The 14,098-nt window shown below is 34.8% G+C and overlaps 1 protein-coding gene across 1 annotated transcript; it reads right to left on the reverse strand.

The window, feature by feature from the left end:
• Positions 1–3,687: 3,687 nt before the first annotated feature.
• On the reverse strand, positions 3,688–12,163 carry LOC139151596 (neuronal acetylcholine receptor subunit alpha-3-like). Its single transcript, XM_070724507.1, has 7 exons — positions 12,050–12,163; positions 8,684–8,762; positions 8,280–8,416; positions 7,912–7,956; positions 7,367–7,476; positions 5,583–6,684; positions 3,688–5,239 (listed from the first exon to the last, which is right to left on the reverse strand). Exons 2-7 carry the CDS (start codon positions 8,760–8,762, stop codon positions 5,129–5,131), a joined length of 1,584 nt encoding a protein of 527 aa, XP_070580608.1. The 5' UTR covers positions 12,050–12,163; the 3' UTR covers positions 3,688–5,128.
• Between the last annotated feature and the right edge of the window lie 1,935 nt (positions 12,164–14,098).

Below are 14,098 nucleotides of genomic sequence, written 5' to 3' on the forward strand. Positions count from 1 at the left end.
AACAAAAATGTCAAGGTAGCTAACTTTGTACCATATCATGTTGTTTATTTCATCGACGAAAACACAATAAAATATTAGTCATATGTTACAGCATCATAGGCGTATATGAATGACCTCAATTTTATAATAACAATAACACAATGTTGGATCATGCCAGTGAGTGACTTTCGATGATAAATGTATACGATGACATTATAGTGATATGACAAGAAGTCGTAATAACTACATTGTTTTGCTATTATCAATTTATGCAGGATGCTATGGTACTAATTACATATCAAAGTTCGCGTAAATAGAGCAAATTAAAGTTATAATATCAGTCACACTCTTAGATGACGGCTATTCCAATCCAGAAATAAGCCAACACCGAGCAATTGCGAAATAAAAACATAAGATAACATTTAAAAACATATTTTACCCGAAATAATTTAGAGTGACCTCTGATGAACTGTTTGAACATTTCTCGTGTGTCACTAGTGGATTCACATACTACTGTGAAAGCTGGAACACATACAAGAACACACAACCTAAACGATATATGGATGAAAAGGTTCCTCTGATAAGCAAGTTTCTATAGCCAAGGTCATGATGTTTGGGGGTTTTTTTTGGGTTTTTTGTTTTTGTTTTTCAGACCTCTTCGAGCATTAGAGAAGGAACAATGCGAAAATCCGAAAAAATCTAGTGCAATAAATTAATATAGACACAAAAATAGAAATAGGCAAGAACTTATTTGTGCAAGAACTATTTGTCAAAAACAGTTGCTAGTATCTCATGCATAATGCTGTACATTGATAGGGATTATTAGCACGGTGTGATACTGTATGCATTGTCGGTATTGCAATATGTCAGCCTTTATATTTACAGATAAGCCCAGCTTGCTGTATTGTGCACTGCAATTTAAAGACAACTTAGTCAGGTTCATTCAAATGATGGGCCAGTCTCGATAGAGCGACTTTATTTCGTAATCTCTTGCACATAAAGTACCATTTTTAGCTCACGTGTTCACACAAGTGAGCTAATGTTATAGCGATGTCTGTCTGTCTGTCCGTGTGAGTTGTGTGTGTGTCTGTCTGTCTGTCTGCCTGTCTGTTTACACGATAACTCTAAAACGCCTCAACAGATTCAAGTCAATTTAGTAGACATGTACCATATGCTACTTGCAAAAACTGATTAGAATTTGGTTAGTGTGCCTTGCATATTAATGAAGTTATGCAATATCATTTTTTCTTGTAATGGTTTCCCTATGGAGACAGTAATGACAGTGTCGATATATAAAAAGAAGTACTGCACGAAATTTCATGAAACTTTTCACAGGTGACAATCTCAGAACATTATGATGGTACTATGAGTGTCATGTCAATTATCTGCTCATTTTTATATTTAATGAACTTTTGTATTTAGTGACATAACTCTAAAATGCCTGCACCAAATTTGATGATACAAGCAACAAATATTGATCTTTTATATATCTAATTGTACTGAGAAGCATTGGGCAGTCTCAGTTAAGAAATAGCTCATTTGCTTATTTTATAAAGTTTTCTAATTAGTCATATAACTCCAAAATTACTGCACTGTATTTAATTAAATCTTTAGGAGATACTGATCCGAGAGATATCTAACTGTGGGGTAAAGCGTTCAGAAGTGTGAAGTTAATTAAGGGTTCATTTGAATATTTAATGAACTTTGTAATTAGGTATATAACTCTGAAATTACGGCACCCAATTCAGTGAAACCTACTATAGATATTGATCTAATATATATCGTATTATACTGAGAAGCATTTGACAGTATCAAGTAAAACCCTGGATTTTATTACATCTAAGTATGATATACTTGTTGATGTAAATTTCCTCACAACTATTTTACGTGACATTCTTTTCAATAGTATGATCATAGAGCCGCCATCTTGTTTGCAGTGAAATACATCTAAAAAAGTTGGCCAAAGAAAATACAGGAATAACCTGAAATCTACAGCTTTAAAATTTGATCGATCTAAACATGAAAATGAACAAGGCAGTAGGTCATATCGAGTATTTGTAAAAAAGACTATTATGTTTGAGAAAGAATAACACCATTTCCCAAGTGACAATGACAAATCAACATCGTGCGTTGATATTTTATATTGTAATGATTTTGAACATATGTGTCATAGATATACACACTGGATAATATACCAACACAGTTTTATGAAAATTGGAGGAGGGGATTAAGATAACTACATACAAAATAGACACTTTTAGATTTTTATTTCTTCTCAAATAAAAGTCCCAAACCTAAATAAAGTATATATTTTCCGAAAACCATTACCGACCGTGCAAAGTGCACAGTCATATTTGCAGAATAGTCATGTGACAAGCGTTTTGCTGAAACTTACAAAAATTGCCCCCCCCCCTCCCTAGCGAACACGCTGCATGATTTCCGATTGAAATTCTTGACAAGCCTTAGTGATATCCTTCAACTCCGTATCTTGGATTTCCTTCATATGCCTTTTTTGTTTTGCGCTATTGACGGTGTAAGACTAAGATGCTTTTCAAGTAATTGTAATTGTCGTGCCATGAAATTTAAATGAAGACTCTGAGAAAAAAAAATCACCGTGGTTGCCGGTGTTGCACAAACAAGGTATGCAAAACATGATTTGAACTAAATGGTCATAATTGGAGAAGCACAATTTCTCAAGAATTTTAAAAATTTGTGTTATATTACTCCAGATTTGCTTAGAATCTTTAAAATTTTACTAACAATTTACGATGCTGTTAAAATGTTATGATAAAGAATCAATGCATTACAGCAGCTTATGTAACATTGTTCAAAACATATGAACAATATTTTATTAATATTTATTCTTGAATGAAAATGTGTGACCTCGTCTGTAGTTTCTTCATTACTGAAATACTAGTACTAATCTCAGTGTTCACGGATTTTGTCTTTTTGTAGCTAGAAATATACAATGCTAAAACATGAAAAATGTCACATTTATAGGGTAAATACAATGACATATTGTTTTTCATAATTTTTACTCTGTTGATAATACGTTGAGATCACAAGGAAAGCACGTAGGTTATTTTTCCAGATACAAGGCTTTGCATATGCAAGTCAGATATTTTGTGTTGTAACAATGTGGCCTTACTGTAAATAGAAATGACCCGTATATTGTCAGTGTTCATCGGACGGCGCAGCTATAAACCACAAATTTTAAAATAACTATTTATGGCCTTTTCATGTTCTGTTCACTTTGTTGTCAAGGTAGCTTTATTTTATTATAGGTATACTCTGATATTGTGCAACTGTTGGTGATACCCCTCATGAGACTGATTAAGTGTTTAAATTATAAATGTTATTAATTACTAGCGCTATGTGCCATATGAATGGTTGTGGTTCGCAATTTTCTCTTCTTTGCTCATCCAGTGTTCCGTGAAAGAAGGGAGAAACTTGTTCGTTTTTTTGAATTCAACGACTCTTTACAATAATCCTTCCTTTTAGTCGCCGTTGATTACATTCTTTAGCCATAGCTATAATGAAATTTAATGATTCATTTGCTGATTTTTACAAAACATCTATACATCTTTGACAGCTAAAGACATTTGAAGTGCCACTTAGCTATATGCAAAATGTAATCGTTTTTATATATCATTTTCATAAAATAATTGAGTAGAAACATCACACTATTTTGGCGCACATTTTGTGTTAATAGTATTTTAATTAACGTTTTGAACATTCAAAATTTTTAAGATACAAAATATTACAGGGTCAATATCAGCAAATGTCTGTTTGTAACCACAATACATATGTTGGCTGCAGATAAATACGTCCCTCACAACACTTTGCCCTTTGACACAATAGCTTGTTAGAGATAATTTGGCGTGCCCTGGATCGTTACCACTGACAATAAAACTGCATTGCAATATAATATGATGTCATCGTCGTTATTGTAACCTCTCTCTTTTCTTCACTCTAACTGAATGAAATAAGGTGTATTTTGAATATTGCATTAGCCATCCATTTTAAGCTATTCATGTCTGTTCGATATTTTTGTCTATTTACTTATGTTGAAATTTATTTTAATGCACACATGCTGGTAAAATATTCCGTCACACCAGAAAGATAACTCTAGCTTTCATGTGTTCATCCTGTAAAATAAAACATCTTCCATTTCATAAGCATCTGCATCATTTAAACTACATGATGTAGTGAAAACGAAACAAAATTGCGATAAATAACATATTGAATAATGTCATTGACCTTAACTTGTATTCTGACCTTTCAAATGTTTTACGTATTTACTTGTTCTTCAAATGGTTAATATGTCAAAAATAAAAACTGATTTATTTATATTACTCTATAATATCTACATGTACTTATTTACTTTTGATAATTTGCATATTCCAAAACGGTTTTTGTTTTTAAACAAAATCTTCGTGTAGTACTTCGATAACAACCACAAATAAAATGCAAGCTGATACTAACGTATGGGTGACTACGACACTGTAGCATGAAGCAGGTTTCCGATGGCAGTATTTATAACATGTCAATGATGTGCATATCTTGTTACCTTTTATACAAGTGTTGTACTGCAATTATTTAGAATTCTTTACATGTACATAATACATGCACTAGACTTACGTGCAGTTTCCATTAAGTTAATGTACAGATGGCATTTATGCAAGTTACTTTTTAAAACTTTACAGAAATGTTTTCATTGAAGTCTTTATAAGACTAATAGCCTTTTTAATAAATGTTAACAATTTCTATTTGCACTCTTTCAAGTTACATATTGTATGAGGAGGGTTTTCATTTAACCTTTGAAGAAAAATATCGCTTTGAAAACAGTGCGTTAATTTAGTGCAACGTCACTTTAAGTGTAGTACGAGTCTATGGCTATACACATTATTGCCTTGTACTTGAAGTAATTATGTATGCATCCCACTTGGATCTTTGCATTGAGCCTTTATATTTTATTGGAACTCTTGTCATTTCCCGAGAGTAATCACCATATAACTCTGACCTTCATCCAGGTAAATTACTTAAGATTTCTAAAATCGCACAATCATCTGTAGTTCGTGAAAGTTTAAATGCTACATCTTAAAAGTTCATTCACAAATTATATGCATTTTTTCATATGGAAATAATATCACATAATTTTTGCCAAAATTGAGACAGAGCCAACGATTGTAGTAAAGGAAAATATCACCAGACAAAGTCGGTCAACAAATGTCGCCAACGCCATCCATTCATCTTTGATCTGTAATTGGATAGGAACATATTATAGAATAATGAAGAGGAAGAACAAAGGGGCTGAGTAGGATGAAATGCTGTCTACAAGCCCCACTTTAGTCACTGTAGGGTGGCAAACCATTTGTAGATAGCAAAATTCTATATTAGATCGCTAATTTGTACACGTTTTTGTTGCGATAAAGGTTTAATGGCGGTTATAAGACAAATACTATGTTTCCCGATGTATTCTTTCATGTATATCGACACAGTCTAATATGCTACCTTCTTCCGACAACCGATTCTAAAGCTGAATTAATGGTCTTGACGTGTACTATCAGCAAGAAATGATGACATCTAATGTGTTGATTTACCTGTTGACTGGGCTTTCGTTCTGGTGAAATGACGCCCATCACGTTATTCAAGCATCTGATAATTGTGTCGAGTCTCTGCACAACGTTTCGTTGATGTTTCAAGTAAATCATTTTCTTTCGGGAGAACAAATGATATTTCCTAATTGTTGCTTGTCCTTTTGATACATCTTGTATGCTAATGTCTCGTACAGACGAAGATCTTGTGAAGTTTATACCAGCCTCCGGATTGGTGGGAGTTGTTTCATTCATGCTGTTATAAGCAGCATTCGTGTAATTATGCGGCACATACTTAGCAACGTTGTTTCTTCTGTTTATATCTCGGTTCCCTACGGTATCATGTTCGCCTTTCACTGTTCCATCGTTGCTGGCATTACTCTCCTTAGATAGATTTGGCACAAGTAAAACCTTCCCTACCCAACTGAGCATAAGCAGCCTAGCCATTTTCGGAACTGGTGATTGTGCGTCAGAACACTTCACGTAGATTTGCGTGATCAACACAGTAATGGTGACTGAGAAGCCAATCAGTAACATATTGAACATCAAGTATATCGTTAACATCGGCATCTGCACTGACGTAGCCGGCAAGAGATCAGTGACAAGTAAGTTGAAGACATAAATAGTTAGAAGTAGAGATACACTGAGATTGATTTTGTCTGGAGAAGTCGAAGGAAGGCAGAAAGTGACCACAGCTAAAACGGATATTAATATACAAGGGACAATTAAATTCACTATGTAGTAAAGTGGTTTTCTCTCTATATGAATCGTGGCAATAATGTTCGTGAAATTATCATCAATACCAAGAAATTCTTTCGTAACTGCCTCGACCTTTGAAGATGATATATCCCATTGCACATTTGCAATGTAATTCTCTTTTGTAACCGTGCCACCATTAACTTGCAGGCGCACCATGGAATCAGCGTAGGCCCATAGACCGAACTCAAAATAGCAGATTTGTTCGTCGACCGGAAAGTAAAGAATGTCCATTAGGCACGGAGTCTTCAAGATCATTGGAGTAACATTTGTTACAGTGCCGTTTTTATGTATTTTTACTGTTAGATCGTCCAAATGAACTCTTGGATAACCAGCAAACTCGTCATCGGCGCTGCAAGAGAAATTAAATGATTAACTAGTGTCAATACATAGATATTATAATACAACAGACTTCGGAAGATGTAACAATATGAGAAGATAAGATTACATAAACAAGGGCTTCAGTCACCAATCAATTTAACAAGGTACTATTATTGTCTGTGGAAGTAAAAGGGAATCGTCTATTAGAGCATGGAGAATATTTTTAAACTTTCAACTGCGGATAACACATTCCCGAAGAATATTTTATTTCCAACTACAGAATGAAACCAACATTGAAAATGAATAAAATCTAACGAAATCATGAATATATCAAACGAAAATTAATACATTTTTGAAACACCTCACAATAAGGAAATATGTTAAGAAACATGTACTTGACATGAATCAACATCAAATATCTTATTAGACAACCCATAACAGCTTCCGACTCACTTAATCATTGATTTGAAAAAAAAACACAACAAAGTCACTGATTGGGAAAGACTACCCCTTAAGGTTGTATCAATATTTTTAAAAACGCTTCGCTGAGGCTCTGGTCTTTGTAGATACAAACGACTGACATCAGAGTTGAGTGGACAGTGAGCAGACGGGCAATTGATCACTTACGCAGAAATCACTGGTGATTGCGCATTTGACACTATGACATTTACATCATATAGCTATCAGAAATTTACACTGAATATAAGACCAACCTGTTCAGGAGAGATGTATCAGGCACCCAGATTTTGTTAACAGGTACGACTACTGTTTCAATGCCACTATAATCAGCTCTATTCCACCTAAGGCGCGGGTCGTACCATGACTAGATCAACAAAATATGAAACAATATTTAAATAGACGACCTTAATGTGACCGTCTCATATGACCCAACACTTTTCAATACTGATTAAAATGTATGGATATATGTACGTACGTACGTATGGATGGATGGATGGATGTATGTATGGATGGATGGATGGATCGATGAATGGATGGATGGATGGATGGATAGATGGATGGATGGATGGATGGGTGGATGGATTGATGGATGGATGATGGGTGGGTGTATGGGTGGATGGATGGGTGCGTGGATGGATGGATGGATGGATGGATGGATGTACCTATCTATCTACCTACCTACCTACCTACCTACCTACCTACCTACCTGCCTGCCTAGCTACCTTTCTGTCTGTCCGTCATTCAGTCTATCTGTCTACCTGTGATCTATATATTGTTGTATGTACAGACTCAGACTTACTTGATACATCCATATGCTTGTCGTAATGATCTGTGACTTTTCATCCTAGATGAAAATTCAATGAAACACAATGGGATTAATAATTATAACAACACAGCTATCCCTTGTAATTTTCCTTCACGATATCTGTTAAATAAATGCGTTTATATCAATAAACTTACATTAAATTATAAAACGCAGCGCTAGTGGTAACAACAATACGTAGCTCAGAACCCTTAACAGTGCGAACGAGAAATGTAACAACGACGACGAAAAGAACAACAATACCAACAACATCAACAACAATAACAATTATTATTATTATTATTATTATTGTTATTATTATTATTATTATTATTATTATTATTATTATTATTAGCACTAGTTACCACGTTTATGAGTTGTGTAATAGCCATGTGACATAAGATATCAACAACATCGTTTGTATCTTCGACTGGTCGAGCTAGAATTGAGTAGTTATTGAACAAGTTGTTCAATAATGCCGCTTGCTCTAGAAGTGATGAGGCTGTGAAAAAAACAAAGTGACAAGGCAATATATAATGTATTAAGGCAAAGAATGTGGAGAATAAGAGAGAGAGAGAGATCTATAATAACTAAGAAAACACAATTTCTTGAAAGCTTATATAAATATAGATATTTTAGGCTCCTTATGCTAGCGATGTTTTTTCATTGTCAGGACAGAGTTAATGAGAGATCTTGACCGAATGTTGCAAATACACTTTCTTTTTGTGATAATTTATTAAAGCAGGCGTCTACATAGACTCTCATTTACCTGGTACAGTAGGGAGCACCATCACGATGATCAATATTCCAACACCTTTCGTCTTCATTTCCTGTGTCTCCGAACACATCTTTGAACAGAGGATGTATAAGTATTGACGATGTCAGTTCTAGTTTAACAGCAAATTAAAATGTACGACTCGGGAGAGAACCCTGTATAACTAAAACCTGCGAAACTTCAGTGGTCTAAATATTCAATTTCTCCTTTTACGTCTAAATAATTTTTGCAGAGAAAATCTAGCAGCCTTCTGATAGTACCTGGCGATTCACTAACAAACTGTGTTAGCTATTTCAGGTTTACTGTATAGCTGATATTTATTAACTATTAATTAATTACGTTTTGCATGGTTTATCTCGCAAAGCAATGAGAGATTATTTCGTTCACCTGTCAATACGACAAAGGGCATCATAATATAATATTTAAGGAGGTCATCGTCTAGTAAGGAAATTATCATGAGTTCTTTCTTTGACAGCAAAGAGTCTGTTTGAATGCAGTCTCTAAAATGTTTCCGTCTTTACTTTGGAATAAAATGTCAAAGCAAAACAGATCATAGCTATCTAGGCTGTGTTCGCCTACGTGACGTTTCGACTCTGATTCAATGTGTTTTCACTAGTATCTGTAAGATCACAACAGCTCATTTCTCTTTAATCATCGTGTGCATGCAACTGACTTTACTTAATGACGCCGAGATTGTTTGCGTGTTTGTTTTTGTTTGTATTTGTTTATTTATTCATTCATTTGTTGATCCATTTATTGAAAAAAATCTACGTAATTGCATTTGTCTCAGCTGAATTGTTGATTATTTTGAAAAATTACCCTGAATTCACATAGCAAAAAAATTCACAGTAAACTTTTGTGTTGTATTTACTTGACCCTTTACAATCCGCTGTTTTTAAAACGCGTACATAATTGAAATAGTTTATACCACTGAAGAGGTAAAACTCGCAACCTTTGATTAGAGTTCGAGTTCCTACCATCCAGAGTCCAAAGACAGAGCACTGAACAGATTTTTTTCCGAAATGACCGGTCGTCGGCTCTCAATCTTTTATGAAAAGTAAATTGTAACGGTACCGCATTTTCACGTGCCAGAGCAATATTTTTGCTCCACAATGCAGCAAAAATTTCAAGGGAAGATCCCTTAGCTGTCGCCTTAGTGAGACTGTGATTTGTCGCTTCTCTGTTCTTCCTTTTTTTAAAACAAGATAATTTTGGCCAAAACCTTTCTGTGGAAATGCCGACGTGCTCTACGTGTAGCTAGCTTCCAAGCGTATCCAGCTTGCGGCATTTGTTGTCTGTGTGCCTTACACTACAGAGATAGCTAGCTCCATGCCAACAAAAACCCATCAATGTATGTAATACCAGAACAAACCATTACTGTACTACACGCCTCCTGTAGTCTGAATTATTTTGATCAGCTATTTGTTTTACCACTGTAAACCATCTAAGAATTCTTTTTGTAGATCTTAATATTTATTTTGTTCTCAACAAATATAACATTTCTGGATCTACTTAAGTAAGTATGTAAAATTTGTCATGTTTTACGTACATTATCATAACTGCGCGTATACTGTGCAAGTGAAGGGGATTGGTCTTAGATGTAAAGAATGTGCCACTGTTCACATTTTCAGGGTTTAGGTGAGAAAGATAAACTCACAAGAATGCAAATGACCGCCACTCTTGTTTACTACTCTGTTTCACGAAGGTTCACGGTTCTGTTGTCACCACACCTGGATTTGACTGCTGGAAGAAATGACGGGAGTGCTGGGGAATACTTGGAACAGCCAAGGGAGATCGCTGGTTTCCACTCTTTTTTTTTAATATCCGTCCGTAAACCATGCATCATCATTAACCGTGAGTACTATAGTATTTACAAGGGCAAAACCGTATAGTGCCCATTTCTAACTTTGTATGGGAAAAGCTGGAATTAACATTTATAACATATCACGATTTATCAAAAACAATAAAAGACGAAATAAATTCAATTTACACGGTGAATGTAAAACATTGCATCGAAAACGGTGCTATATTTCCTGGAGGGGTGAATTCAAAGCCAGTGACAGAGTGCTGGTTTTTGTCCGTTCTTTCGGTCAATATAAATATATTAATTTTGATCATCATTTGCAACGAATACCTGCCCGTCACTTATTCTGTCTTTGTCCATTGTACACTGCCTTTACTGCCCTCTCATGTAATAGAATTCACAACAGTTTGAACAGGGGAGGATATCGCATCGCTTGTACTCTAACTTGACTATGAACAAACACATAGTTTTAGCCTTTACTCATATGAATAATCATGCTTGTAAAAGTTACGCCTGCTGGAACGCAAATAGGTGGAAATTAATTCCCATGCATATGATGCCAGTATTTGTGTTGTACAGCAATTATATTTTCACAGAATTCTTTGTTACATCAATAATTCTATCGCTCTTTTCATAGTGCTATTTGAGTTTGCCCAAATACATTATATAGGCGGTTCGAGTCCTGTAAGGCATTGATATCAATACAAAGATTGGAAATTTCTATCTTCCCTTCCTTGTCAGCGGTACGTGCCAGTGTCAATCGCTTACGTGATCTCAATTATAATGTATTTGCGTCGTCTGTCTCTCCCTAGCTGTTTCCCATTGTTTTCGGTTCTTTGTTATCATAAAAGTATTGTTATACGTGCTTAATATGTGAATATTAATTTTTCCTAAACATTACGCCTTCAGGAAAGCAAATAGTGCAAAGTCACGTCTTAGGGATGTGACGCAGTCATTTGCATAGTACAGCAATGTTGTCATGGTATTCTTTGTTATTTCGATAATTGTATCGCCCCTTCACATTTCTATTAATCTTTACCTTTGCTCGGCATTTCTGTATTTTACATCAATAAATGTCATTCAAACAGTCATTCCTTGCGAAGGGGAATTCAGGGAGATAGAGTTCATCTCAAGGAGTTATCTTTTTCGCAATGCCTGAATGAGGTCGACACTCAGAAGAACACAACGACTTGTTGTGTAATACCAAGACTTGAAATCGCTAGACTTTCCAAATGTCAAATTTCACAAAGCGAAATAGATCGGATTTAAAAGCTTGTAGCGTGGGCAGCAATAATGTCAAGGCAGACAGCCAACGCAATATCCAATATTATGTCTGTTACTTCACTCGATATAAATACTACTTAACCACAGACAGTACAAGCTGTCTGTAGGTAATGTAAGGTCAAAATAATTAACATAATACGTTAGAATTTCAATACATGCCTATATAGCATACAGCTGTTACTTTCATGTTTCTATTTTTCAGATTAAGTCCTGTACAATAACGTTTTCACAGCCAGTCACCTCTCTTTTATCAAACATTTAGAAGTACTCACCTTGTCTGAATAATGTCGTGGAACTGATCAGAAGAACACAATGATTGACATTTACCGAAGATGTAAAAATGAATTATCCATGTTTTCCACAACCTTTTCAATCATTCGTTATCAACAGCTGAAAGGACAAAGGACATCAATTTCGATATGGATATTTGTTCGCTATGTTGAAGAATGAGCAACGCTGAAAATTATACGTACTTGATATTTATAAAGCGATTATTTGTATGTGTCTGTTAATATATATCGTATTACCATACCCTGTCCGTCGCATTATAATTGGTCGAGCTGAACCATGTGACTGACCACAAATCCACAGTAATGGCTAGTTTACTTGCCCTTGAATATATGAATAATATCGTAAAAACCGTAACTTTACAGCTAAAACGCAAATTGTGATTGTGATCATAATCAATCACAAAATAAAATGGAGCACTTGTGGGCCAAGTTTACATACTCTTTTCCAAAACACATCCGGATTTACAAATTTTAAGGCGTGCGTGACATTGCGTCATTTACTTCACTACTCACTGTTCAGTGTATGCAACATTAGTTCAATACAAGTTTTGGGGACCCGTTGTCTTTCGTGTGGGACATTTTCGTAAATTGTGATAATACAATACAAATAACTGACTCTGCGCTGATGATTAACGTTTATTTATTGGCATGGGCGAGAGGAAAGAAAAAATTAACAGGCTCGACCAAAATTAACGGCCAGTTGATTTTTTGCTTTCCTCTCGCCCTTGCCCCTAAATGAACGTTATTGGTCAGTGCGTTGTCCGTTATTTCTATATTCATACACAAGATTTGTGGGTCACAAAGCAAAACGGCTATGATCAATAACACCGAAAACTGATCTTCAACTGACACGATTGACAAATGAATTATGAGTGGTCTAATTGAATAGGGTAACCAGAAAATGAGAGCATTTCGTAACATATTTTGGAATCAATTTGTTGTATATAAGAAACGATGTTACGAAATGTCAAAGTACCCATAGCTGTATCATATCATGTCGGTTATTTCATCGACAAAAACACAATAAAGACATTAGTCAAATGTTACAGCATCAGAGGCGTATATGAATGACCTCAATTTTATAACAACAATAACACAGTGTTGAAATCATGCCAGTACGCGATTTTAGATGATAAATGTACTTGATACAAACATTACAGTAATATGAAAAATCAAGTAGCTGTAATTACTAAATTGTTTTGCTATCATAATTACGGCCACAACATTAAAACTAAATCAATTTATGCAGCATGCTATGGTACTAAATATATCAAAGTTCGCGTAAATATAGCAAATAAAAATATTAATATCAGTCACACTCTTAGATGACGGCTATTCCAATTTAGAAATAAGCAAACACCGAGCAATCGTAAAATAAAAACATAAAATAACATTTAAAAAAATATTTTACCCGAAATCATTGACCTCGACCATCATAAACTGTGTGAACATGTCTTATGTATCATTACTTGATATTACTGTAAAAGCTGAAATACATGCCAGAACTCAAAACCCAAACGTACGATGTGGTTCGATGAAAAACGTTCCTCTGTTAGATAAGTTTATTTCTATATCCAAAGTTACCATGTATTTGAGCATTAGAAAAGGGACAATGCAAAAATCCGAAAAAAGTCTACTGACATCAATTAATATATACACAAAAATAGAAATAGGCCTGAATGCGAGAACAATTTGTCAAGAATAGTTGCTGGTATCTCATACAAAATGCTGTACATTAATAGGGATTATTCGCACAGTTTGATACTGTATGCATTGTCGCTATTGCAATATGTCAGCCTTTAAATTTACAGAGAAGTCCTGCTTGTTCTTCTGTGCAATGCAATTCAAAGACTGCTTTGTCAGGTTCATTCACATTATGGGCCAGTCTTGATAGAGCGACTTAATGTCATAATCTTTCGCACATAAAGTACCATTTTTTATTTCATGGCATAGACAAGAAATGAGAAAGGACTTTTTTCGTTGGCGTTAAGAGAGCTTTTCATCAGGTAATTATGATTGAGTATTCAATAT

This window comes from Ptychodera flava, chromosome 2 (genome assembly GCF_041260155.1).
Source record: "Ptychodera flava strain L36383 chromosome 2, AS_Pfla_20210202, whole genome shotgun sequence".
In the NCBI taxonomy this organism is placed as follows: Eukaryota; Metazoa; Hemichordata; class Enteropneusta; family Ptychoderidae; genus Ptychodera; species Ptychodera flava.